The sequence below is a fragment of the Microtus pennsylvanicus genome, chromosome 11 (assembly GCF_037038515.1).
Source record: "Microtus pennsylvanicus isolate mMicPen1 chromosome 11, mMicPen1.hap1, whole genome shotgun sequence".
NCBI lineage: Eukaryota > Metazoa > Chordata > Mammalia > Rodentia > Cricetidae > Microtus > Microtus pennsylvanicus.
The window spans coordinates 51,738,453-51,764,728 of NC_134589.1; the positions used below are offsets into that span (position 1 = coordinate 51,738,453).

The 26,276-nt window shown below is 52.0% G+C and overlaps 1 protein-coding gene across 6 annotated transcripts; it reads right to left on the reverse strand.

The window, feature by feature from the left end:
- Positions 1–221: 221 nt before the first annotated feature.
- On the reverse strand, positions 222–26,236 carry Dlg4 (discs large MAGUK scaffold protein 4). Of its 6 annotated transcripts, none has more exons than XM_075991934.1 (20): positions 25,729–26,002; positions 17,126–17,191; positions 13,685–13,738; positions 13,483–13,533; positions 13,170–13,294; positions 12,710–12,879; positions 12,475–12,611; positions 12,227–12,371; positions 6,341–6,636; positions 6,061–6,163; positions 5,761–5,875; positions 4,243–4,419; positions 3,935–3,971; positions 3,812–3,839; positions 3,644–3,691; positions 3,467–3,568; positions 2,970–3,142; positions 1,943–2,052; positions 1,354–1,445; positions 222–1,162 (listed from the first exon to the last, which is right to left on the reverse strand). In XM_075991934.1, exons 1-20 carry the CDS (start codon positions 25,756–25,758, stop codon positions 1,056–1,058), a joined length of 2,166 nt encoding a protein of 721 aa, XP_075848049.1. In that variant the 5' UTR covers positions 25,759–26,002; the 3' UTR covers positions 222–1,055. The 6 variants fall into 6 exon arrangements, with proteins under 6 accessions (XP_075848049.1, XP_075848047.1, XP_075848048.1 ...); XM_075991932.1 differs by having other exon boundaries at positions 17,027–17,191; positions 25,729–25,887; XM_075991933.1 differs by having other exon boundaries at positions 13,483–13,541; positions 13,684–13,738; positions 25,729–25,886.
- Between the last annotated feature and the right edge of the window lie 40 nt (positions 26,237–26,276).

Here is a 26,276-nt window from a genome sequence, read left to right on the forward strand (position 1 = left end):
GGGCTAGCCTGAGTTCACGGAATCAGTGAGTCTGCCGGTGACTAGTACAGCATCAGCAGTCCCCGGGCCCGTTCGTCACCACCTCTGCTGCCTTGGCTCCTTCCCGAGACCCTTGGGTGCCCTGTTCTCAGTGAGGTAAGAAGAGATCTGAAGTTCTCAGACCCCTACCTGTGTCTCTCCACTTCCCTCCCTCACCCCAAAGAACCAGGCCACACACTGGGTTTCAAGTATCTGTCTCTTCCTTTCACTCTCTCAAAAGAAAAAATAAATAAATAAATTGCAGAAGGCGGCAGCATTTCTTGTCTTCCCCTGGCTCCCGGACACCCAACCCCTGACCCCTTACCCCCCACCCCCTCCCACTTTCCCCACTCCCTAGACCCATCCCTCCCTTTCCCCCCCAAAAAAAAGAAAAAAAAGAAAAAAGAAAAAAATCCCAGAAAAAAAAAAGCCACAGTTAGACCTTCCACTCATGCAAACCAGCAAAGAAAAAAGGTGGGAGGCGTGTGGAAGACAGGGAGCCTGCAGTACAGTCCCCCTACTTCTCCCCCCAAAAACCACCTTTGAGAAGAAAACAATGGAGAAAATAAAGAGAAATCAAATGACATGGGGAGTTATGATGGGGCAGGGGTGACCCCAGCCCCTGCCTCAGGAGAGCGCGGAAGCCTGCGGTCCTGCATCCCTACAGCGGGTACTCCTTGAGAGGGGCCCTGACTTCTGGAATGTATGTGGGAGAAATGGGGAGGGCAGAGGCCCCCAGTGGGTCTGTGTGTGCATGGGGGCGGGCAGGGGTAGGGGGTCCTAAGGAGCAAGGGCTCGGAACCAGGAGCCTAGCCCCCCCTAGACCCCAAGTTCCTGGGGTCCAGGAGCCCTGATCTGGGGTACAGGAATACATGCAGAGGAGTGTCCCCCCTCCAGTGGGCTAGATCCAGTTAGAAAGGAAATAAATAAGAAGGGTGGGAAGGGAGGCTGGGGCGCGAAGGGCTTGGGCTATTCAGTCCAGACCAAGGGCCCAGGCGATGGAGGCGAGGTGAGTCCAGGCCAAGCCAGGGCAGGAATCAGAGTCTCTCTCGGGCTGGGACCCAGATGTAGGGGCCTGAGAGGTCTTCAATGACACGCTTCACTTTGTGGTAGATCTCCTCAAAGCTGTCGCCCTCCACGATGGCTGCGAGTCGGGAGGAGCAGGGACACGTGACCAAGGAGCCCAGACAAGGAGCATCTTCTCCTCCTTCAGCCAGGAGCCGTGGGTCCCCGAGCCCACTGACAGGACACCTCCTCCCACACCGACCCAGGCGGGCAGCTCCACCGAACCTCAGCAAAGACTCTCTGTCCTCAGGGCTCGTGGGGACCTCTCACCTGAGAAGCACTCTGTGAATTCCTGCTCCAGTTTAGTGGCTCTGTCAAAGGCTTTCCGGGCTTGCTCCTCTGTGATCCGCTTATTGATCTCTCTGTCAGAAGGGAGAGAAACGCAGCTCTGAGGGATGAGCCCCTCTCTGCATTTTACCTCCTCCATCCTGGCATGCTAAGCTGAAACTTCATTTTTCTTAGTTGGAACACATAGCAAACAATATAATTTCTGATTTCCTCTGGGGCTACTCATGGCAAACCCACCCCATCCAGAACCTCTCTGGAACTCATCCTTCTAACTTTCAGTCCCACCAAAGGGATCCAGACTCCATCTTCTAACTGCCTCTGAGGTTCTGACTTGCCCCAGTCTGTGTATGCCCCAGGGAGACTACTGCAAACTCTAGAAGTGCCTAGCCCAAGGCAGGAGAAGCGGGCAAGGCCTGCCATAGCTCAGCCCCGACTCTCAACTCTCAATCCAGCTCTCTGAGCCCAATAGAAACTGCTGTCCAAGGTTCTGAGAGGACAGATCAAGTAGGGCCTTGAGAGCCCACATCACAAGCGTAGGGAGCGGAGGGGGAGCCCCCAGAACCGTACTCACAGCACATTCTCCAGGGAGCGGGGACGGATGAAGATGGCGATAGGGTGCAGGTGGGCCGCCTGCAGCCGCCGCACGGCATTGGCCGAGACATCGAGGATGCAGTGCTTCCCCTGGGGGCAGGCAGGGTAGGCGGAGGGGGACCAGCAGGTAGCAGGAGAGGACAGACAGAGGTGCCAGGAAGAAACACAGAATATAGAAAGGTGGGGGCAGGAGGGTGGCCAAAGGGGAAGTGACAGGTGTCAAAGGACGTGTAGGCAAGAGAACAGAAAGAGGCGTGGATAGAGTGACCAATAGAGAGGAAAGGGAAATGGAACATGGAGGGCCAAGCACAACAGGGCAGGGAAGGGGCAGAACAGAGTGTAGGAGACAGACGAAGAGAGGACCCAAAAGATTAAGGCGGAGTAAGGGCAAGGGTGGTAGAGGTGGGATGCAGAAGGCAGATCAGGGCAGGTAGGGAAAGATGGTAAAGGGAAAAGGATAAAGGAATTAGGGTAGAGGGGGGAGGGAGAGGAGGACAGACAGAGGACAGACAGATGGAAGGAACAGGAGAGACAGATGGGAGGGGAGGGGAGGCAGATGGAGGCAAGAGCCAGAGAGAGAGGGCAGGCAGGGTGGGGAGCAGCAGAGAAAAGGAGTTAAAGGAGGGGTGAGAGAGGGGGTAGTGGGGACCCCCCATTAGGGGGGAGAGAACGGAGCAGAGGGGAGTCAGGAAGAAAGAATGGAACAAGTTGGGGGAGGCCAAGCCACCAAAGGCAAAGCCCCAGGAAGAGAGGAGAAATGGGGCAAGGAGTGGGAAGCGGTGGAGAGACGGGGACAGATGGCAGTGGGGAGTGTGGGGTCAGGAAGCAAGGGTGGCGGGCCACAAAAGAGCAGGCGGTCAGAGTTGCCCGAGAGGAGGAGGAGGTGGAGGAGCGGAGTGCAGACCCAGCAGGGAAAGAGACAGAGAGAAAGAGAGTTAGAGAGAGCTGGAGGGAGGCACTGGGGTAGGGAGAGGGCAGGAAGAGGATGCGGTGCCACCAGCTCTTACCTGCTCTGCTACCTCTCGCACAGACTGGACACTGGTCCCGTAGAGGTGGCTGTTATACTGGCCAGCCTCAATGAACTTGTGCGCCTGAATGTCCTTCTCCATTTTCTCCCGGGAGGACACAAAGTGGTAATCCCGGCCATCTATCTCGTATTCCCGCTTGGGACGTGTCGTATCTGCCAAGAAGTCATCCCACCCCACAAAGATCTAACCACCATCCCTTAATACTAGCCTACATCACCCCCCGCCCCAGTACCCAGCTGGTCCTTGGTAGGATGCTATTGTGGGGAATTGAGACTCAGGTGTGACAGAATTGATACCCAGGGGCCTCCCAGGCTCGGGCTCAGCATTGCCGGCTGTAGGCATGAAAGTGGGCAGGCAGCATCTCTCCTCTGAGGCGACCTGTGTCCCACTATACCCAGTGTCATGGCCCTGACAAAGTAAGACTCCATGGGTCCCCCAACTCCAACTCCATCTCTATCCAAGGCCCCCATACTCACGAGGGACACAGGATCCAAACTTGTCGGGGAACTCAGAGAGAAGATCATCATTGGCTCGGTCTTTGGTGGGCCCAAGGATAATGATGGGACGAGCATAGTGCACTGAGGAGAAAGAGCCAGGCTTAGGAGCCAGAACGGAGGGCAGGTAGGACGGCTGAGGCCGGGGCTAGGGCTCACCTTCCATCTGCGTCACTGTCTCGTAGCTCAGAACCGAGTCTTCTCGACCTGGGAGGAGACAGGGCGTCTGCAAGGGGCCCCGGAGACCGTCTCACCTGCTTTCCCGAGAATGCCCAGGGAAACGCCAAGCTCCACTCAGCCCACAGCTTTCCCAGGCCCCCTACCTACCCTGTGATCCAGAGCTGGAGCCCCAGTCCTAAAAGGAAAACCAATCTCATGGTAGGTTCAGGATGGAGCTCAGAAACCACCCCTCCCCTCCTCCACCAGCTTCACCATCCACCCTCCACCTACCTTGGCCTTTAACCTTGACCACTCTCGTCGCTCAACCCTGTGGGAGACGAGGAGGAAGAGCAGGGACTAGTAGGGAAATGCTCAGTGAGGCCCCACCCTCTGGACCAAGTGGGAATCCCATCTTCCTAGCCTCACCTGGGCCCTATGGGTCTCAGTGAGAAGTCCTTTTCTGGGAGACTGACAGGAGCCAGGGTCCCCAGCAGAATCTAACATACCCCCAAGAGTCCTCTATTGAATGCCCCCCTCCCCGGAACCTTGTGACCATCAACGCCTCTCTCAGGAAGGCTGCAGGGCCCCAGGAGCCTCACCGCCGTTTGCTGGGAATGAAGCCAATGTCATCGGTCTCACTGTCAGAGTGGACCCGCCGTGCTTGCCACCACTCTTCATCGCTAGCGTCAATTACATGAAGCACATCCCCAAAGCGGAAGCTCAGGGCCTGGCTCAAGAAACCGCAGTCCTTGGTCTTGTCATAATCAAACAGGGCCCTATAGCACAAGGGACGACGGGTCAGGGCCCGGCTGAGAACTCCAGGAAGGAAGGATGCATCAGGCACCTCGAGGACCAGCCAGACTCGGCAAGGGTTCTGTAACAACGCATGGACTGGTGGTGGCACACACAAAGAAACCCCAAAACCATCTAAGGACTAAAAGCTCTGTCCAGGTTCTGAAAGAGCAAAGATGCCAAGAAAAACAATGGAACTGAGAAGAAACAAGCCCCCAGGGTTATATGGTATCAGCTGGCAGTAAGAATCAGATACCCTTAGAGACCTACTAAACTTCAGCAGGCGGGGGGGGGGGGGGGGGGGGGAAGGGGGGCACAGATGTGAGCCTCCTCAGAAGGAACACAAGCATCCAGGAGAAACACAGCAAACACAGTCTAGGACGTGTTGAAGGTGACATGCCCATGGGAAAACCCAATGGAGATGGCCCAGAAGCAACAGCCAGAATTGAAGTAGGCTCCAAGATGGTATCAAGGCAGGCCAGACAGCTTTAAGACACCTATACAGCAGGGTGGCAGATAAGGCCAGCCAACCAGACAAAGAAGAGGCGGGAAAAGAGAGGCAAGGGGAGGGAGGAGGCCTCGATGTCTTATGAGGAGACAGGAAGAGGAACCATGAGAAAGGGAGCCCTGAGAAGGGAAGAGATGCTATCAAGCAGTCAGGGGTGAAGCTGAGGTGTTGTCAGCGGTGGTCTCGGGGCAAGCCTAGCATGCGTGAGGCTCTGCATTCAATCCCCCACACAGGGGGAGAAATGGAAGAACGGAAAAGAAAAAGAGAGAGAGAGAGAGAGAGAGAGAGAGAGAGAGAGAGAGAGAGAGAGAGAGAAGAAAGGCAGGAGACAGGCACAAAGAGCTGTGGTCCTTCCCACCAAGGCTTCCCACAGGGATGCCAAGCTGCAAGAAGACTCAAAATATCCCAAAACTGGGCATGGTGACAAGTGCCTGTAGTCTAAGGCAGGAAGATTATTAAAGCACAGGAGTTCAGATTCAGCCTAGGCAAGAAGGGAAAGAGGGAGGGTAGGTACTAGGGATGTTTGCTGACACTGAACTTGGGCCCTACCGTGAAAGCTGTTGGGGAAACGTTTGGGTGACAGGGCTAGACGGCAATCAAGGTGCTTGGGGCAGGGGCTGCCTTTCAATGCTGATAATGTATTCTAGAAGATCAGCATGCGCAGCCAAGCCTACAAACCCCCGACTGAGTGTCAGGTCTGGGTGGGAGAGCAGAAGGCAGGCAAAGTTTAGGGATGGAGCTGTGTGGCGATGGACACACGTTCAGGGGGAGAAGAACACATGGAGGCCTCAGGCGTCACGCCCAGGAAGCTTCTCACCTGATATAGAAACCCCTCTTGGGGTTGCTCCGCAGAGATGCAGTCCCTGAGCCCAGGCTACTATTCATCAGCTGCTCCCGAAGATCATGGATCTTGGCCTCGAATCGGCTATACTCTGAGGAAGGGCAAGAAGGTTCTGGAACTCTGTCCCATCCTAATGCCACACACACACACACACACACACACACACACACACACACGACCACCCTAGCCCCATCCCAGCTGAAGCCATCCATCAGCTAAAGTGACAGTTCTGGGGACCAGTTTAGCCAGGAGGACAGGGAAGCTTAGGCTTCATACCTTCTGGCTTATACTGAGCAATGATCGTGACCGTCTGACCCGCATTCTTCAGGGCAATGGCAGCCTGCTCATGGCTGGCATTGCGGAGATCAACACCATTGACCTAGAAAGGGGAGAAGAGGCTGTCACCTGTGACAGGAAGACTAATTCTTGGGTCCGAGTGGGTCAGGGAATGGTCCACCAGGACAAGGCTGGAGCCCAGCCAGCCCCCCTCCCCGCCCTCAAGAGCACTGAGCTCTGTATAGGGGGCAGTGCAAACCCCTGCACAGGCCTCTCTCACCGATAGGATCTGGTCCCCCTTCCGCAGCTCCCCACTGAGGTCTGCAGGGCCCCCAGCAAGGATGAAGGAGATGAAGATGCCTTCACCATCCTCGCCACCCACGATGTTGAAGCCCAAGCCTGTGGAACCCCGGTGGATCACAATTCGCCTGGGTTCCCGAGGAATGTCTTCCTCGCCCAGCAGGTCCTTGGCCACAGGGGAGTAGCGCCGAGGGGAAGTGGGGGTCATGGCTGTGGGGTAGTCAGTGCCCAAGTAGCTGCTATGACTGATCTCATTATCCAGGTGCTGAGAATACGCTGAGGGAAGACAGATATGGGTGAGACAGAAATGCTAAGACAACAGAACCCGCCCACCACCTTCTCCAGGGAAGCCCAGGGCCAGGCTCGGCCAAAAAGGAATTATTCTGCCAGAAAGGTATCTTGGTGATTAACACATCAGGGGTCGGGAATTTACAGATGACATCAGGTCAGATGTCTTTAGTATGCCAGGAATGGTGACGTCAAAAGGGACTATTAGTACCATGCTTTTCAGACTACCTTTTGGTTAAAGTGCCTCTCAGGTCTCTCAATCCACATAATTTCTCTCCCTCATGGCTATTCATTTATTATTTTTTTTAAATTGGATTATTTGTCTAAAACATTTTCCCATATTCTATGAGGGATAGTCCTGCTTATATCTCTGCGGTCTTGCTTAATGTGTGCCTGTTCCTGTCTGCTTCCGTTTTTGCTTTCCTAAGCTTGTCCTACAGGCTTGAGTTGACTCAAATTCAATATGAAAATATTCTCTCAGCCGGGCGGTGGTGGCACACGCCTTTAATCCCAGCACTCGGGAGGCAGAGGCAGGCGGATCTCTGTGAGTTTGAGACCAGCCTGGTCTACAAGAGCTAGTTCCAGGACAGGCTCCAAAACCACAGAGAAACCCTGTCTCGAAAAACCAAAAAAAAAAAAAAAAAAGAAAAAAATATTCTCTCAGGATGGTATCCTGTGCTTCCCACTACATCCCGTGGGATACAATGAAGTCTGCTGGATGGGGCGCCACACACTTTAAATCCCCGCGCTGGGGAAACAGAGGCAGTTTAGTGAGCTCCAGGTCAGTCAGAGCTATGTAGTGAGACCCTGTCTCCAAGATAGATAGATAGATAGATAGATAGATAGATAGATAGATAGATAGATAGATAGATAGATAGATAAACAGACAGACAGACAGACAGATAAAAAGGCTAGTTGCAGGTTCTGGTGGCATCAGCCTGATCAGCTTACTAATGTGCTCTGTCAGCTTTTCACCTAGGGTCTTGCAAGTGTTACTGGCAGTGTCTAATTCTGACATTCACAGGGACCGCAAAATATTAGTATTCTACAATCATTAGTAAGATTTTCATAAAGAACTGTCCTACCTGCTGAGTGTTGTGTTCGAGCCCACTATCCCCCTCAGGAGGACAGCTGCAAACTGAAGGCCAGCATGGGTAACATGGTGACTTTGAAGTCAGCTTGGGCTAGATGAGACCCTATCTCAAAGCAATAACAATAAGACAACATGCACCCCACCCCCATACAGGAACTGCTGTATGGTAACCTCGTGCTGCCTCTGTGGTCAGAGTTACACAGAAGAGAAGGGACCAATGACTGGTTCTCTCCCTTCACATTTTCAGGAGGAATGGTGTGCCTCTAGGTAACCTAGCATCCTCCCAAGGTAAAGAGAGAAAATGATTTTGTCATGAAGATGGAACTCCAGACCTGCTCACCTACACAGTTGCTGCATGTCAACACATTCCAGTCCCAACCCATTGATCACAATGTGATTTGAGTTTTATTCTCAAATCAGGATCTCACTTAGCTGTGCATGCCTGGTTGAGCGCCATTGGTTTTCCTACTTCAATCTCCTAATAGTTGGGACTACAAACATCCATCACCACGCCTGATTCCCAGCTTTGTCTTAGGTATTACTATGACTTCATGTGTTTCACTTACAAAATGAACTCTGAATGGCCAGGAAAATCCTCTTCACTATGGCTCCTGTGTCCGCTGAGACTCTAACAGTCTTGGGTCCCTCGAGCACTGACAAATCCTAAGGCTCATCTTATACATTTCTGTTTTCTGGTTGGTGTGTGTGTGTGTGTGTGTGTGTGTGTGTGTGAGAGAGAGAGAGAGAGAGAGAGAGAGAGAGAGAGAGAGAGAGAGAGAGAGAGAGAGAGAGAGAGGGCACTTATGCGCATGCATAAGAGGCCAGAGGTTGACTTTGGGTGTCTTCCTCAAAAGCATTTTCCATCTTAATTTTAGTTTGTTTGTTTATTTAGTTAGTTTTGTATAGGATCTCACTATGTAGCTCTGGCTGTCCTGGAACTCACTGTGTAGACCAGGCTATCCTTGCACTCACAGAGACCGTGCCTAGCTCCACCTCACTGACTTGGAGCTCACACATTCAGCTAGGCTAACAGGCCAGTGAGCTCCAGGAATTTCTCTGCACCACCCCTCAGAGTCAGCACCCGACTTTTTATGTGGGGGTTAGGAACCCAACTCTGGTCTTGTGGTCAAAGCAATCACCTTGCCACCTAAGCCATCTCCCCAGCCATGTTTTGGATTTAAAAAAAAAACAAAAACAAAACAACAACAACAACAACAACAAAAGCCAGGGTCTCATGTAGCCCCGGCTGGCCTCAAATTCACTGTGTAGTCTTGAACTTTTGGTCCCTCCCCTGCCCTCCAGAGCACTAGGAGCATGTACCATAATGCCCAGATTTATCCAGCCAGGGGATCAAACCCAAGCGCTTCGTGTATGCTAGGCAAGCACGCCATCAGCTAAACTTCATCCCCAGCCATTTTTTGAGACAGATTCCATGTAGCCCCAGGCTTTCTTTAAATTCTCAATCCCCCTACATCAACCTCCCAAACGAGTATATACTGCTCCTCCTGTCTCTTATGCTTCTTGCCCAAGACTGGACACAAAACAAGGTATTTTTGGTAGGTTATAGGGTTCAGAATAGTACCAGAAAGCTGAATATAATATATATACCTATAATATATAATATATATACTGAATATAATATATATACATGCCTATAATCCCAGCCCTAGGAGACTGAGGCAGGAAGACTGCCAGTTCAAGGGCAATCTTGGCTATATAGTGAGACCTTGTCTCAAAAAGAAAAAGGAAAAACAAATAGTACCATAAAATTTGAATATGGTGTGTCTCATACTTGATAAAGGAAATATCTCATTCTTTCCCAAAATGTCTTAGTTAATCTCCCACACACTTTTCCAGCTGAACTTTAGATGCTACATAAATGCCAGGGAAAGATAATACTGAAATCCTGATTAGAATTCCATAAAACGTATAATTTGAAGAAGGTTGAGATCGTTCACATATTAAGATTTTTCCATACAGGCTCAGTGGATAAAGATTCCTGAATTTGTTCCCCAGGACCCACATGGTGGAAGGAGAGACCTGACTGCCACAAATGGTCCTCTGAGCTCTACACTTGCGTGTGAGCCTGTGAGCACACACCTACACACATGAAACACAAACACACACAAATTAAATAAATGTAAAAAAAAATACTTTTCAAAATTTTCCATCCAAAAACATTGCTTTATACCCTTCACTAAAATTTTAGCATTTGTGCCGGGAGGTGGTGGTGTGCGCCTTTAATCCCAGCACCTGGAAGGCAGAGGCAGGTGGATCTGAGTTCAAGGCCAGCCTGCTCTACAGAGTGAGTTTCAGAACAGCCAAGGTTACACCAGAGAAACCTTGTCTTGAAAAAAAAATTATTTCCATCATTCTCAATGGCTGTGGTGGTCCCCACCTGTAATCCCAGCACTAGGGAGGCAGAGGCAGGTGGATCTCTTTTGAGTTTCAAGCCAGGCTGGTCTCTATAATGAATTCTAGACCAGTCTGGTCACACAACAAGTTCCAAGCCAGCCAGACCTACATAATGAGTTCCTGTCTCAAAATATTTTTTCGTCATTTTCTTCATCAATTTATTATATTTCCTGTCAAATTTGTATTTCTGTCAAATGACAAAAATATTCCTTTCCTGTTTTCCCCATTCCATTCTTAACAAAATGTTATGATAAATCTGGCCTAACAAAATTACCCTGGTTGGAAATCACTGATTCAGCCAGAAGATGGTGGCGCACGCCTTTAATTCCAACCCTCGGGAAGCAGAGGCAGGTGAATCTCTGAGTCTGAGGCCCTGTCTACAGAGTCAGGTCAGGACAGCCAGGACTATACAGAAAAACCCTGGCTTGAAAAAACAACAAAAAGATACTTATACATAAAAAGTCTAAAGCCAAGCATGGTGACATGCACCTGTAATCCAGAAATCAGGGGGTTTGAGACAAGTGAATCAGCACAAGTTCAAAGCTAGCCTGGGGCTACATAGAGAGACCCCATCTTTAAAACACAAACAAACAAAAACAAACAAACAGCAAGGAAGGAAAAGGAGCCCTCTGAGGAGTTCCTCCTCATTTTTCCTTCATTACTCTATATTCCCTCTACTAAGAGGATGGTGAGGGAGAAATCACACAGGGCTGTGAGGCCTGAGGTGTGACTCAGCGGAAGAGCACCTGCTCAGCACGCATGAGACCCTGGGTTCCGCCTATCACCCTTGCAAGAAAAAAATACTTGATTTTTTTAATTATTGGAAATTCCAGGAACAGTTTGCAGTTGGTAAGTAACAGCAGCACCAACATGAAGAACCTGCCAGAGGCGATAAAGAGCAACCACGGTAAGAGGTGTCCGTGCCTCTCTCCTCGAGTGATGGGCACAGCTGGGCTCTACTGACGTGAACCATCTACCGCAGCTGGCCGCTAGGAACCGCCCACTGTGTCACAACCGCTACTCCCGGGCTTACTTTCACATCTATACTCCATCTCCTAACTTTCTTTCTTTCCTTTATAGGGTCTCATCTCACTATGTAGCCTGGGCTACCCCGGAACTTCCAATCCTCCTGGCCTAGGCTCCAGAATGCTGGGATTATTAGGTGTGGGCCACCATCCTCATTCAGCTCACTCTTAATATACTGAACATGTGAAGAGGTTCCCTAATATTAAGTTTCTGAAACAAACCTTATTCTGTGACAACAGTACCCTCTTAGCCTGCTGCTGCTGCTGCGGATGGGTACCCACTGGGGTGTCTCTGTTGGGGTACACTGGCCTCTACGTTTCTTCTCCCACATGACCTTGTGACCATGTCAACTGCTCTTATAAAATGAAATGTGAAGCCTTTATCCTTCTCCCATTTTTCCCCCATTTTTCTCAGTCTCATAGTTCATATAGCCCAAGCTGACCTCAAACCTGCTATGTAGCCCAGGATAGCCTTGAACTCCTGACCTCCAACCTTGACTTCTCAAGTACTGGAAAAGCAAGTATGCCATGCTTTTCCTATGTCCAGTTCTTTTCCTGCGCGCATGTGTGCGTGTGTGTGTGTGCGTGTGTGTGTGTGTGTGTGCGTGTGTGTGTGTGTGTTGGCGGGGGGGGGGTCCAGACAGGGGTTTTGTGTGTAGCATTGGCTGTCCTGGAACTGTTCTATAGATCATACTGGCCTCTTACTCAGAGATCTACCTGCCTCCTGAGTACTGGGATTAGAGGCGTGCACCACCATGCTCGGTTCTTTCCCTACATTTTTAAAGAACGTGAGAAGTATCGGTTACTTAAGGATTTGATCAGAAGCACAAAACCAAATGGGCCCTGTGTCCCTTGGACAAGAGAATATCGGCGATCGTTGGGAGTGCTTCTCCACAAATGACTTTCCATTTCCTCTCCAACTACCACAAAGGTCAGAGGTCATGGCCATTTCATGAAGTAGGCCACAGCGGCTGTCATGGGCCTGCACGTCTTAGGAATTACTAGGAGGGGTCATGAGGAGCTTTGAGGTCTGGAGGGCTCTCACAGGTTGTGATGTCTGGGGGAGCATAGCTGTCACTCAGGTAGGCATTGCTGGGCTTGGCCACCTTTAGGTAGACAACGTCATATGTGTTCTTCAGGGCTGCCACGGCATCCTCATGCATGACGTCCTCTAGCCCCACGCTGTTGACCTGGGGTCAAGGGAAGCAAAGCTCAGACAGAGCCAGAAATGGTCAGGCAGTGGGCACCCCAGGCCTGCAGTGAAACCCGAGAAACCACGATGCAGGCCCTCACCGCCAGAATCTTGTCTCCAATCTGCAACCTGCCATCCTTGTGGGCAGCACCTCCTTCGATGATCTTCGTTACGTAGATGCTATTATCGCCAGGGATGTGCTGGTTCCCTACGCCCCCTGCAATGCTGAAGCCAAGTCCTAGATGGCAGGAGGGGAGACGTGGCTGCCTATGGGCCTGGGGAGCAAGCCTTGGAGGCAGGGAGAAGCAGGGTGGCAGGGAGGGGACTTAGTACTACCTTTAGGCCCTTTGATGAGTTTGATTTCCATGACCTTCTCAGCTGGCGGTTTCCGGCGCATGACATAGAGGCGAACGATGGAACCTGCTTCTTTGAGGGCCTCCACTGCAGCCGAATGGGTCACCTCCCTAACGTCCACTTCGTTTACAAACAGGATGCTGTCGTTGACCCTGGGACCAACAATATGGGTCAGAGCCAGGGGCTTCCTGCTGCCCAGCCCTCCCTTTCCAGTAGTACTAGCTTTCTTTTTCTTTTTCTTTTTTGTTTTGTTTTTTGTTTTTGTCCTGTTTTGTGTTTCAGGGCAGGGTTTCTCTGTGTAGCCCTGACTGTCCTGTAGGCCATGCTAGCCTCGAACTCACAGAGATCTGCTTGCCGCAACCTCTCAGGTACTGGGATTAAACGCATGTGACACCACCTTCCGGGAGGTATCAGCTTTCTAAACCCTGTCTTCTCTCCCCACCTGAGGCGGCCATCCTGTGCTGCAGCCCCACCAGGAATGATCTTGGTGATGAAAATGGATGGGTCGTCACCGATGTGAGGGTTGTCGGTGCCACCTGCGATGCTGAAGCCCAGACCTGAGTTACCCTGGGAAGAAGGAGGACAAGAGGGTCAGCTCCCCTTACTGCCCATTCTGTTAAGGGAAGTGAGAAAGGGACAGGACTAGAAAGGCGCAGCTAGAACACACGGGGTCAGGACACCTAGGAAACACGGGCACAAAAAGAGAAACACCAGCCCAGAACCAAGGGGATGTGAACAAAGGGCCTGGCTCTCACCCTTTCCAATGTGATCTCCTCGTATTCCATCTCCCCCTCTGTCCCGTTCACCTGCAACTCCAGCACGGGACAGAAACACAAAAACAGTGAGACGGACATTCTGGTCAGAGAACATGCCCCTCCCACCCCATACAAGGAGTCATTCCCTTCCTCTCCCCTACCCTTTTGCTATGTCCCCAGCCCCAAAATCTAAACAACTCACATATCCTGGGGCTTCTAGGGTGTCCGTGTTGACAATCACAGGGGGAGAATTGGCCTGGCAGAGGAGACAGAAGACAGAAAGCTGCCTAAGCCTTGGTTCCAGAGAAGTCCATAAGCAGAGGTGGCCCTACCAGTCTGGATCCCCTGGAACTGCATAGGCAAGTCCACTCCACCACCTTCAAAGCAACTCAAGGACCCAGCCTGCCTGCGTTACACAAACATGCTGCACTCGTGCACACACACACACACACACACACACACACGCAAGTGTGCGCACACGCGCAGGCCCCTGTATGTTTAAAGAGGTGTATGAGAAGAGGGAAGAGAGAGACAGCCAGACGGAAAGGGGAGCAGCAGATGGTAAAGAGTGGGGAAAGGGGGAGCATGCTGGGGGGGGGATGCTTCTCACCGGATGTAACACTACAGGGTGTTACATGCATTACATGCTACGCATTACACCCTAGGGTTCAGGTCCACTAGGTCCTCATCTCCTCTTTAGGGTCCCCTTCCTGTCTCTATACCCTCACAATCACCCTAATATCTTGATAACCATCCCCCAAATTTGTCCCTCACCTTGGCACACATTTGCTCTAAATCTTGCGCCATGAGAATCCGGGGTTTCCCCAGCTTCTGGTCCCTCCCTCTCTCTCACCCACCCGCCATCCAATCCACCCCTTCCTCCAGGGACCAGGTTGCCTAGCAACCGTATCTAAGACCAGCCAAGACCTGGGGAGACCCACCTCCAGGAGGCCTGGTAGTCAGGACAACGGGTGGGGGGCGTGGCCTAGGGTACCACAGACTCCCTACAGCAAAAAGACTCGATGAGTCCTCTCCGGCTCTGGACCCGCCCACCGTTAGCCAGGCCAAGAGGCCAGAACGCTTCTATTCGTGGGCGTGGGCGCAGTGCATCCCAAATAACCTGCCTTCCTCTTTCCTTTGAGTCCCTTACCCTACGCAGTGCAAGGAACGTCAGGAAGGAGGAAGGAGGATAGTAAAAGGCATCCAGAACCCAGCCTGTTCTACAGTTCCCACTGCTCCCCGCCCCCACTTCATTAAGGAAAGGGTTAAAGCGAGGCGTGCCCTGGTCCCTGACGTCAGTGGCCTCAACGCAGCCAGGTCTCTAGCTAAACTGCAGGGCGGGGACAGCTTTAGACTTGTCCTAGGGGCTTCCCCAATTGCCAGGGCAACCGAAGCCACGTCTCTATGGCAATGAGGTGAGGCTGCCAAGAGACTCCTTCCGGGGGTCCCCAATCTATTTCCTCCTTAGACAAATACTTGAAACCGACTAAGTACGAGGATTCCCAGTTCCCTTCCTAAGGTCTCCATCTCCTATAAAGGTCCCTCTTCCCCCCCCCCGCCCCGCACTGCTATTTCTCAAGTCCATTTCAGGCCCCTTAATAGATTTTATACCCATGCATCAACTGTCATCCCTCCCCAGGCAAACGCCGTTGTCTCGCCAATAGTCGCTGACTGCAGAAGTCACCTACATTGTCGCCCTCCGTGGCACACATCCTCAGACCCACCTTATACTACAACCTCTCCCCACTCCCAGGCCCTCCCTACCTAGTCTTCTTCTCTACTCTCACCCACATCCTCCCTAGATCCTTGTCCTCAGCCTTCAGCTTTCCAAAATCTTCCAACCCCAGCCACCATTCTCCACCCACTTCCCTGTCCCCATCCCAGACTTCGGCTCCACCCCGTACCTCTCCCACCCTTGCCTGTCACCCCTCTGTCACCTCGTTAGTCCCCTTTAGCTCATTCCCAACCCTTTAAGGTTCTGCCCCAAATCACAGCCTCCTCAACCCACTGGCCAGCTCCTTTGGATATTGGCGCCTCTCCTGTCCCTTGCTGAAGCCCTCTCCTGAGATGTCCCACCTTCACTGTGGCCCCTGCTGCCCCCTCTCCCAGCTGCTCCCTGAGCTCTGGTGCCACCGCGCCTTCGCGCTGTACAACTGCTACCCTCCAGCACCTGTTTCCACCCTACCCAAGACATAATGGCCCTGTCTTGCAAAAGGCATCTGGAATCTTCTTTCACTCCTTGAAGCCACAGAGCTGCACACAAATATTCTGCACTGTTCTCATTTCCAGGGCTTCGTCTTCTTTCCTCTCAAGCAGGGTACTGAGCAGCCCCAATTCCGGTCTCACCCCATGCCTCCAAACCCTGGGTCTTTCCCACTTTTCTCCAACTCCTCCCTCTGCCACTTCTAGCCTCAGCCACTTCCCTGCCACATCCCTGCCTCATCCCTGGCTCACAAACCTCCTCCCATCCTCTTAGTAAAATGTCAGCAACTGGGGTCCTCCTTCCTAAAGCACCACACACTTCTAGCCCCTCAGTGTGCTCCTCGGTCTTACAGCTCACGTCCCTAGAAAAGGAGATTGAAAGAATGGGGGCTGGGAAATGGAAGCTCTGGGAAATAAGGCCTCTCAGGCCTGGAGAAAGAAAAAAAAAACATACTGTGGGCACAAAGGAGGAGGGGAAGGGGAACAGGTGGCCATATATAATAATGAGGACAGGAATGGCTGAAGAAGGTACGGGTGGAGGTGAGAGCAAAAGGAGGAAAAACCAGAGACGATCAGGGAACAGTGGAACTGGGAAAGAAATGGGGAGCTGGAGGACAGAGAGAGGACCAACTGCTCAGACCAGGAGAGGATTGATCAGGCCACAGAGGCCTGAGCTGGGGTTCAGCGAGAGGGAGAAGGAGGCATGCGTGGGAGGAAGAGAGAGGCAGCATCAAGAACCAGCCAGCCAGCCAGCAGGGAGGGGGAGCACGGGAGGGGAGCAAAGGCTGGGCACAGGAAGAGGCAGAAAGGACCAAGACTTGAAGTCTCAGTCCAGCCAGATGGAAAGAGCTGGAGACTCAGGAACAGGCAGAGCCAGGCCCAGAGGCAGAGGTTGGGGGAGGAGGTGGGGAAAAGGACAGGAGCAAATGAGGGCATCAGGCACTTGGAACAGAGCTTTGGACACAGAAGACTGAGGCAGGGGTAGGGGTATAAAGGAATGGAGAGGGCCATGGCACTGGGGGCACTTCTTAGGGGATCCTCCATCCATCTCAACACACCAAACATACAAAAAGGCACATACATCCTGGCTATAAGGTGCTGCACCCACTCCCACTTGCCTGGCCTATTTCTCTTATGTGAGACCAAAGTGTTTTTAGCATCGTGCTCCCTCCCCCAGTCAAGAAGCACACCCCCCAACCCCAGCCCCAGGAGCCCAAGACCCAGATGCCAGGCCACCCCCAATCTTTTCCCTCATAGCTCTTGCCCTACCGGCCCTTGGGAATTGCTGCAGCTCCGAGGTTCCGAGGGCCGCACTGGGGAGGGGGCCGCCAGGGTCTCCTACCTTGAGGGGGGAGAGGTGGGCGTGGCCCACGACCCCATGGACGGCCTCGAGGTGGGACAAGTTCCTCTCCGCCACGTGCACCAGCTCGGGGGCGTTTACCTGGTTGGGGAGGTGGGCCGGGCTGTGCTCCAGAGGGGGCGTGTCTTCATCTTGGTAGCGGTATTTCTGGGATGGGGACCGAGGCAGTCACTGGACCAGCCCAGCGCCTCAGGCTTCGGGCATCCGCCCGGACCGCCTCCTTTTCCCCCAGCAGTGCAGTGCGGAAGGCCCTGGGGCCTGACCAGCTCCTCCCCCTCCCTCTCCTCCAGCCCATTGGCTCCCCTCTCTCCACCCTCCTGACAACCCCCTCTCCAGCCAAGGCCTCAGCACCTTTCATCTCTACCCTAGTCCAGGCTCCAACCTCCAATTTGGCTACTCCTCATACCAAAGGACTCTGTCTACCCGCCCCACCACCACTGTCTCCAAGCCTTTCCCAAGCAAGGCTTCATCGTCCACTCCGTGCCTTTAAGAGTTCTAGCTAGCACCTGACCCTTGTTACCCTCATTTATCCCCAAGTTCTTTGCTTCCATCATCATCTACCATTCCCATACTCCATCTGACGCCCCTGCTCTACAGCCTACCCCACCACCCCAGCCTCCCCATTGAAACTGACTCTCTGGCACCTTTGCATGCCTGAAGCAGGAACCAAAGTCAGGTACTTCAGCCAGAGAGTACTTGCCATCAGCAGCCCCTAAGCAGGGCAGGGCTAAACCTGCCCCGCTCTTCCTTCATTGGCCTCACTCGTTCAGAATTACTAAGCAAAGGGGCCCCAGAAGCTAGCCAGCTAATCCGGATACACTAGACAGGGATGGAATGGGGGAGGAAGCCAGGGGAACAGAGGCAGAAAGGCTCCGGTCGGGGGAGGGGGAGGCAGGAATGGGTGCCAAGCCGCTGATTGAAGAAGAGGATAAATTGCTAAACTGAATTTCTGGTCTCCCTCTGACTTTTGGAGGTAAAAGGCTCAACATGACTTCCTGCCCAATTAACCAGCTGCCAGGACAAGAGCCTCCTGGCCAGCTTAATAGTAACATCAGTAAATGAGATTAACTAGGGGTCAGAGAGGGGAACCGTGCAGATAGAGGCTGCTGGAAGCCCACCTGGCTCCTTCCACATCTACCTTCTACAAGGCCTTCCTAGGCTCCTCCCCTCCAGAGTTGACCCCCCCCCCCACCCACAGAAGCAGAACTGTCAAAACTCTAGAGTCAGGAAAGAAGAGAGTACCAGATGCAGGGCTCCCTCTGGGACTGGAGAAAACAAAATACAGCCGCTACAATACGTGGGCAGAATTTCCCTCCCAAGGGCTGAGAAACTGAGAGTACCAACAGTTGGGGGGCAACAGTTGCAAGACTAAAAAGAAGGAAGCTTATCAGGACAATGGATGCCAAGTTGACTGTGGATTCAGGGTGCAGTAGCAGGATTGGGGAGGCAAGTGGTCCTGTCAACTAGATTCTCACCGGTCGGCGGTGGCACACGCCTTTAATCCCAGCACTTGGGAGGCAGAGGCAGGCGGATCTCTGTGAGTTCGAGGCCAGCCTGGTTTACAAGAGCTAGTTCCAGGACAGGCTCCAAAGCCACAGAGAAACCCTGTCTTGAAAAAACAAACAAACAACAACAAAAAAACAACAACAACAAGATTCTCACACCAGAACAAAAGGCAACTATAGTTAAGGAGCATCTTGAGCTGGGCATGATCGTACACGTCTTTAATCCCAGAGCTTGGAAGGCAGAAGCAAGCTGATCTCTGTGAGTTCGAAGCTAGCCTGGTCTATATAGGAAGCTTCAGACCAGCTAGGGTTACATAGTGAGACCCTGTCTCAATAAATAAATACACTCTACATGTTTGAAAAGTCTTAAAGAAGGAAAATGGGGTTCACCAAGTGTGGATCACAGGTTTAGAGAATGTCAAACTCTAGGTGTCAGTTTCGCGGGCAAAGAAAAATATAAAGACGAAAATCTGCCGTGGTAGTATATGCTTAAATATCCAGGCTCTGGAAGCAGAAGGCTTAGAAGTTCAAGGTCATTCGTGGCTACGTAGTGAGTTCAGGACCAGTCTGAATCCTATTTTACACCCACTCACCCACCCACCTACACACACCCCCAAAAAAGAAGAGAGGACGGAAAGTAAGGAGAACACAGGCAAAAGAGCCCTCCTTGAAGGCTGAACTGTCTTGGATTAGCAGCGTTGAGTGTGCAGCTCTAAATGGCCACTGCACATGCTGGGGGGAAATGCCCTAGACAGTAAATGCACAAAAGAAATTGCCCTGAACTCCCTGGAAGATAAATTAACCAGGACAAAAACCCGCACCTCCCAAGTTTTGGAAACTGGGGAGAACTTAAGCCCAGTGTCCCTTCATGGTCACCCCACAGGAAATCTCTAAATCTCTGGAACTGCCAGGTGCACCAAAGAAAATGGAGACATGAAGGGAAACAATCAATCATTTATTCTAGGTAAGAATCAAGGGTAATTTTTATCATAGTGAGCTGCCATATCTCTCGGTTCCACCCCTATGATGGGGAGGGACTTGCATCTGACACTAAAGAAAAGGGTTTGGAGACTGGCAGGCAATGTGAGGGAAATGGGGACCACAGAATGAAGAACCAAAGTTCTCAAGATGTACCTGGAAGAGTTAGGGTCTATGGTCAGTCCCTGGAGATTTTACATTGAGAAAGAACTCTAAAGGGGTAGGGATGGTAGGAAAACAATTCTGACATTGCAAACCTGGATGTGGGGAGGTCGACCCCTCTCGGTCCTGGATTACAGGCCAGCTGAAGCCAGACAGGAAGGAGGACACATCTCCTGTAACCCACTGAGAGGCGGGGTCCTGACTGGCACTCTATGTTATTGGGGCAAGTCTGCACCCTCAATATATCCCTGCAGTACCTTCCCCCTATCTTCAAAGCCCCAGCTGCACAGAATGACCTGGAACCGGGGCTTGCACCCCAAAAATAGAGGGGTGTGGATTAAAGTGGATAACAAGAAGTTAACACACTTTAACCCACTACGCCTGTTTTCAAGAAGTTGCAACCCAGAGACCCCATGCCAAGCAGAGGGAAGAGCGACAGACTTGAAGCTTCATCTTGAGATGATGGGGGGGGTTGTCTGGGAAGAGGGAAGCGGGCCAGATCCCATACCGCGGCACGTACCACGCAGAGACACATGGAGGCGAATCTGTTCCGAGTCGACATGGAGAAGGGGAGGGGGACTAAGGGGAGGGTATAGGTGGGATAGCAAGGGTGCTGAGTTGGGGGGAGGGGCAGAGGGGGCGGGGGCTGCGGCGGCCGCGGCGACCGGAGGCTGCGGCCAGGGAAGGGGGGGCGGCGCCTGCGCAGTACGGGAGAGCGTCATGATGGGAGAGAAGGGTGAGGGGAGACCCTCTTGGCTACCAACTTCCCGGATTCTAGCTGTTTCCCTGCGAACTCCAACTTCCCAGGTATACTCCTATTTCGACCCCTCTACAAATACTGACACTTGGAAACTTTAGCAGTTTATCGCTCTGGTTCTCAAGGGCCCCTTATTCCACCTAATTCTCCACCGCCCCCAAAACACTGGGCTTCTATTACAAAACCCCAATGGGTCTCTTATGGGTGCTGTACTCCTAGACTACAGGAGAAGCAACCGCACTTCTCCTATCGCTTCTGAGAACTCCTAGGGCTCTCAAGCCCCCACTCGAAGCCTCTCACTGTAAACACCCCACCCGGTTCCAAGGCATCTACTCTGACAGAGTTCCTGCAGCCCATCCAGCCCCACCCCAAAACTAGACAATGCTTTACTCAAGAGTTAAGAACCACAGCTCTTCAATGTGCCTTCAAATTTATATACCCTTTAAATCATTCCTTCCTAAGTCCTACCTGCCCCCTGACAACTGCTAGTGACCTTAACATTAATATATTGCCACAAGCATCCAAATAAGGCCTCTTCAGATTTGTTTAGAGATGCCTTGTCCAAACACTAAACTAAATGATATGATGGACTCTCTAAGATACCAACCCCCCAAAAACCTCACCAGAACCCAGTTTTGAGTGTTATCTAATCTGCCTTAAAGCAACCCTTCTGAACTCATTTGCAGTCTCTTCTCGTTATTCCCAAACTCTTGCCTTATATTAAGAAATATTTTTGCCGGGCGATGGTGGCGCACGCCTTTAATCCCAGCACTCGGGAGGCAGAGACAGGCGGATCTCTGTGAGTTCGAGGCCAGCCTGGTCTACAAAGTGAGTTCCAGGGCTGTTATACAGAGAAACCGTCTCGAAAAAATAAAAAAGAAAAGAAAAAAATATATTTTATCTTTTATTTAAATTTTTATTGCATTTATTTATGTGTTTGTGAGTATATACATGCCTATACTGTGTTATGCATGAGGTCAGGGAACAATTTTAGGGAGTTGGTTCTCTCCTTTCACCAAGTGATTTAATTCAGGTCATCACGTTTAACAGCAAGGATCTTTACCCCTAAGCCATCTTGACAGCTCATATGTGTATATATACATACAAACACACATACATACATACATACGTATGTATGTATGTATGTATGTATTGAAAGAGAATAGAGTCTCATGTAACCCAGACTAGCCCAAAATCTTTATGTAGCTGAGGGTGACCTTGAATTCCTGATCCTCCTGCCTCTACTTCCCAACTTCCTCCACCCCCAAATTCTGAGATTACAGATATACACCACCATATCTAACTAGTCTTTTCTTTACACCTCAAATTTGTAAATTTTCGGGCTGCCCCCACTTTTCAACATTCTCTCCATGATGCTGAGCTACATTTTTGCTGAAAGATTTGCTCCCAAATATATTTCTTTTTTCTTTCTTTCTTCCCTGTTTTGTTTGTTTTTTGAGACAGGGTTTCTTTGTGTAGCTTTGGTTGTATTGGAACTAGCTCTGTAAACCAGGCTGAGCTAGAACTTACAGAGATTCGCCTGCCTCTGCCATCTGAGTGCTGAGATTAAAGGTGTGAGCCACCACCACCAAGCTCCAAATATATCTTTTCTACTACACTTAAGGGTGGGGGAGAGAAGCATCAGGCTAGACATGGTAGTGCTTTTCTTTAACCTCAGCACTGGGGAAGCACAGGCAGTGATCTCTGTGAGTTCCAGGGCAGCCTGACCTTACATAATGAGACCCTGTCTCAAAATAATTTCACCAATGATCTGGACCTCAATTTACAGTGACCCACAAATCTTTCAGAATACCCTAAATTGCCCCATGTTACTTCAGTCTTCCATCAATTCCCAAACTCTTGAACTTGCAAACCTCTCTCCCAAATATCCTCCCCATAAATGCCATCTCTCTAGTGAGGGTTCTCCCCAAATCAGCTGTCTACAGAATATAAAATTCCCTCCTAAGGCAAAAGGCGCTAATGACCTCCATAGATTCTCAACCCTGCACTTATTCCGCATCTGTTAGGTAAGCCCCCCAAAATGAACGTCCCCCCGCCAGTGTCCTACTTTTATTTCTGGATAAAATGCATGGGTCCTCAGAAATCACCAATGCGAAACGGGCTTGTACTCAAAATTCCTTCCTAGTCTAGAAAATATATAGGCCCTTCTTCTCCACCAGTAGGCGCTATGGACTATTAAGACCCTCTCCCATCCCCCATTTCCTTTTTCCCTCCATTTTCCGTTTCCCCGTTGCCAGGCAACGCGGCAATCAAGGACTTTGCCGTCGCCTAGCAACTGTCTCCCTGGAACAGAGCTGAGGTAGGAGGGGTACTCTGATGAAATCTGAACAGGCCTCCATCTTAGGAAGATTGAGACGTCACATCTCCAGCCCACGGATTCTCCTTTCCAAAGACCCCCGCATCCCGCAGTTACTTGGACTACCGCCACACGAACCGGGTCTCCTTTCGGTACAGGAACCACACCCCGCCCCTCCCGGGTCAGCCCCGCCCTCGTGTTGGTCTGGCAACGTAGTCCCTCCTCTTTCTGAGGGTTGCTGCCCGCCTCCTCCGATAGAGTAAGCCGACTCCGCCCACCTGGCTCTGTGAAACCACGCCTCCCTCCGCTTCCCGCCCATTCGCTCCCCCGGCCTCGCCCACACTATCCTTCCACCACGCCCCTGCCGACCAATGAATGAAGCGTTTGGCCACAGTGCCCCGCCCCCAGCACCTTAGTTTTGCCCAATAAGGACCACCCAGAGGGCTTAACCACTTCGCCTCCGGGGCCCTGGCCAAATGCCCCCTATCTTTTCCCTACTTTTCCCCCAGCCCCCATTTGTTCTGCTCCGCCCTCCGCCACCCTCGCCCTGCCCTCAAATCCGCCACGCAACTTCAGTCGTCGCTGGTTACCATGGCAACTGCGGCAGCAGCGCGGGGAGAAGGGGGAGGGACGGGGGCGGAGTGGGAGAAAGCTGCTCTGAGATAGAGATACTGGCAGAGATCTAGGTACCGAATAAGACTCAGTGATAGCTGTAAAGCGGAGTTTGCACAGCGCGCAGAGCTGAGCACATATTAAGTATTCAATAAATGTTCCTTAAATTACTGCAGCAGTTTATAAATATAGGCAACGAAAGATAGGAGGGCCGTCAAACAGACCAGGAGAGATCAGTGACTACAAAGCCTGAGCACTCCCAAACCCACCTCGCAGAATTTTCGGAGGGCATAAGCTATGTGCCCCTGCTGGTTTTTCCTGGGCTCCCCGCCACTGCCCTGGATAGAGAGGAACCACAACTCCCAACAGTCCTAAGGACAGCCACACTCTACCACTGGGGGATCCTGTACCTCAAGGCCTTATGGGAGTTGGAGTCCCTCCATCCTGAAGGCTGACAAGTTTTCTGGCCAATGAATGTGGCAAACCTAGGTCTCCAAGCCTCAGTAAAACCCGAATGCATGAGGCTCTCTGCAAGCCTCCTACCTTCAGGGAGGCTCAATCATGTGCTCCATCGAACACATAGGAGTCTGGAGCTGAGAAACGAATAAATACATCCACCCAGAATAGTTAGCAGTGCAGGCAAGCCCCTCACCCTTACTGGCATTCGTGTGCTCACGTGTTAGAAGCAGAACCCACACATTCCGATGGGTTTCCTATATACATCTGTACACAGGTAACAACAGCTAGGAAGCCAAGGCCAAGGGTCAGGCCTAAGGACAAGAGACAGAAAAAGCACAGGCAGACACTCAAAGAAGGCCAGAAGAACGGTGGATCAAAAACCTACTGAAAAACCAGCAACCTGGAAGAAAGCCCAAAGCCCACAAAACAGGAGAAAAACAAGCATCCCTATAGATGGGGCGAGGGGCACAAACCTAAAATCTTCAGCTCCCAATCTCCAATCATGCTTACACGTGCACAATGCATGTGTATACACATGTGTGAGTTTGTGGCAAGGAACATGTGTGTCCTCAGCTCCCTCCCATAAGAAGCTGCAGTTCCCACTAAATATAACCCCCTCCCCAGCCTGTGACTCACCCGGACCCCGCCTCCCCCGGCCCCCACTTCCTGTCCCACCCCCCAGCCCCCAGCTGCCTGCCACCCGCCCAAGCCTCCCTCCACACACCAGGCATCCAGCTTGCCAGTCCCAGAGTCTGGGAGCAAAGGACCTAGACCTAAAACATCCTACCAGGCGCTTGCTAGGGCTTTTCATCCCAGGACTCCCATTCTTTCCAGGCTCTAACCACAGGGACCCTGTACCCTTGTATGGATCCTGGCTCTGCCAGCCCTGCCCTCCTCCACCACCTTTTAATCCCAGTAACCTCTTCACCCCATAAGTCTTCAGAGACCCTTATGCCCAGGTGTCCTCCCAAGACTCAGGAGCAATGTCCCCTCCATCTGCTCTTCTGCTTCCTTGATCAGGACCAGGTGAACTGTGTGAGATCGGGGTACTGGGCGCCTGCCTGGGCTACCCCTGAATTCTGCTACATCCACAGGGTCCCCCTCCTCAGCTACCTTCTCTCTACCCTCATACCCTAAACCTGTCATCCTTCTTTGGAGACAGCAACCTCATCTTTTGCGACCTTCTGGCTTCCATGGGAGTACCCCGAATTCTAATCTCACCTGGTCCATTCTCGCAGGTAATTCTATATCAGGCCCCAGCTCTCCCACAACCCCCAGGTTGCTCTATTCCATATAATTAAGCCCTAAATTAAAAATTCCCTCAAATCAGGAGCATCCTAAACATATCTACCACAAGATGTCCTGTGTCCTGCAGGGCCACCCTTACCTGCCAGCTGATCTCCCCTCCCAGACAAGCCAAACACTCACAACCAGTAATCTTTACCCTCATGCCAAGAGACCCCCAAACTGGCCAGAACCTAGAAACCAGCTTCTTTGCACAGGAAGGAAGAAAAACCCCCAGCAACACACACACATAGCCCACCTTCCCACATATATGAGCATAACTCCCATGTGAGCCAGGCAGGCTTCTCCCTAAATAAATTGCCCTCAAAACATCGCTGGTGAACACCAAAGCCCACCAAACCACCCCAAATACCAAATTCTCCATTTCTCTAAAGGTACAAAATGATCACTCCAGGTGGCACCTGTGGCCAAATCCACCGTTTTGTCAGATATGAACCCCAAAACTAAATTGTGACCCCTCTAATACATCTTATTTCAGATGCTCTCACTCCAGGGTCTGCAATCCTAGAGAAGGCCTACCTAATCCTCTCCACAAATTCATCACCTACTCCCTCTCCCCACGGCCCCCCCCCCCCCCCATCATGCTTACCTTGGTTGTCACTATACAGAGACAGTCCATGTTGGGGGGCCTGGCCGCGGCGGCGAGTAGGGGGCTCTGACTTCATTGGAGTTTTGTTCCTCCCCTTGGTGGGTTCTCACCCCTCCCCCCTCCGCACCCCACTTTTGCAGGGGGGGCCAGGATGGGGGGAGGGGTGAGAGGGGAAAGAGAAGGTTGGAAAAGAGAAGGATAGGGGAGCGTGGAAGGGAGGGGGGACCCTAAAAGGGGCTCCCAAGTGGAAGGGAGGGGGCTTGAGGAGCACACCCCGATTCTCAGGAGGGGCAGGGGCACCGGGGGCTGGCAGCCCCGGACTTCTGGGGCTGGGGCATGAGCTGGGGTGGGGGAGGGGAACTGGATTTCGGGAAGCCCCGGGATAAGCAGGGGTCTTGCCGAACGGCCAGGGGCTAGGGGCCGTGGCGGGGGAGTGGGGGGGGGGGGGTTGGAGATGGCAGCGGCCGATGAAGCCGCGGAGCCGAGGAGGGAAGGGGAGAGAGGAGGAGAGAGGAAGCAGGGGGAGGGAGGGAGGGAGCTTGGAGCCA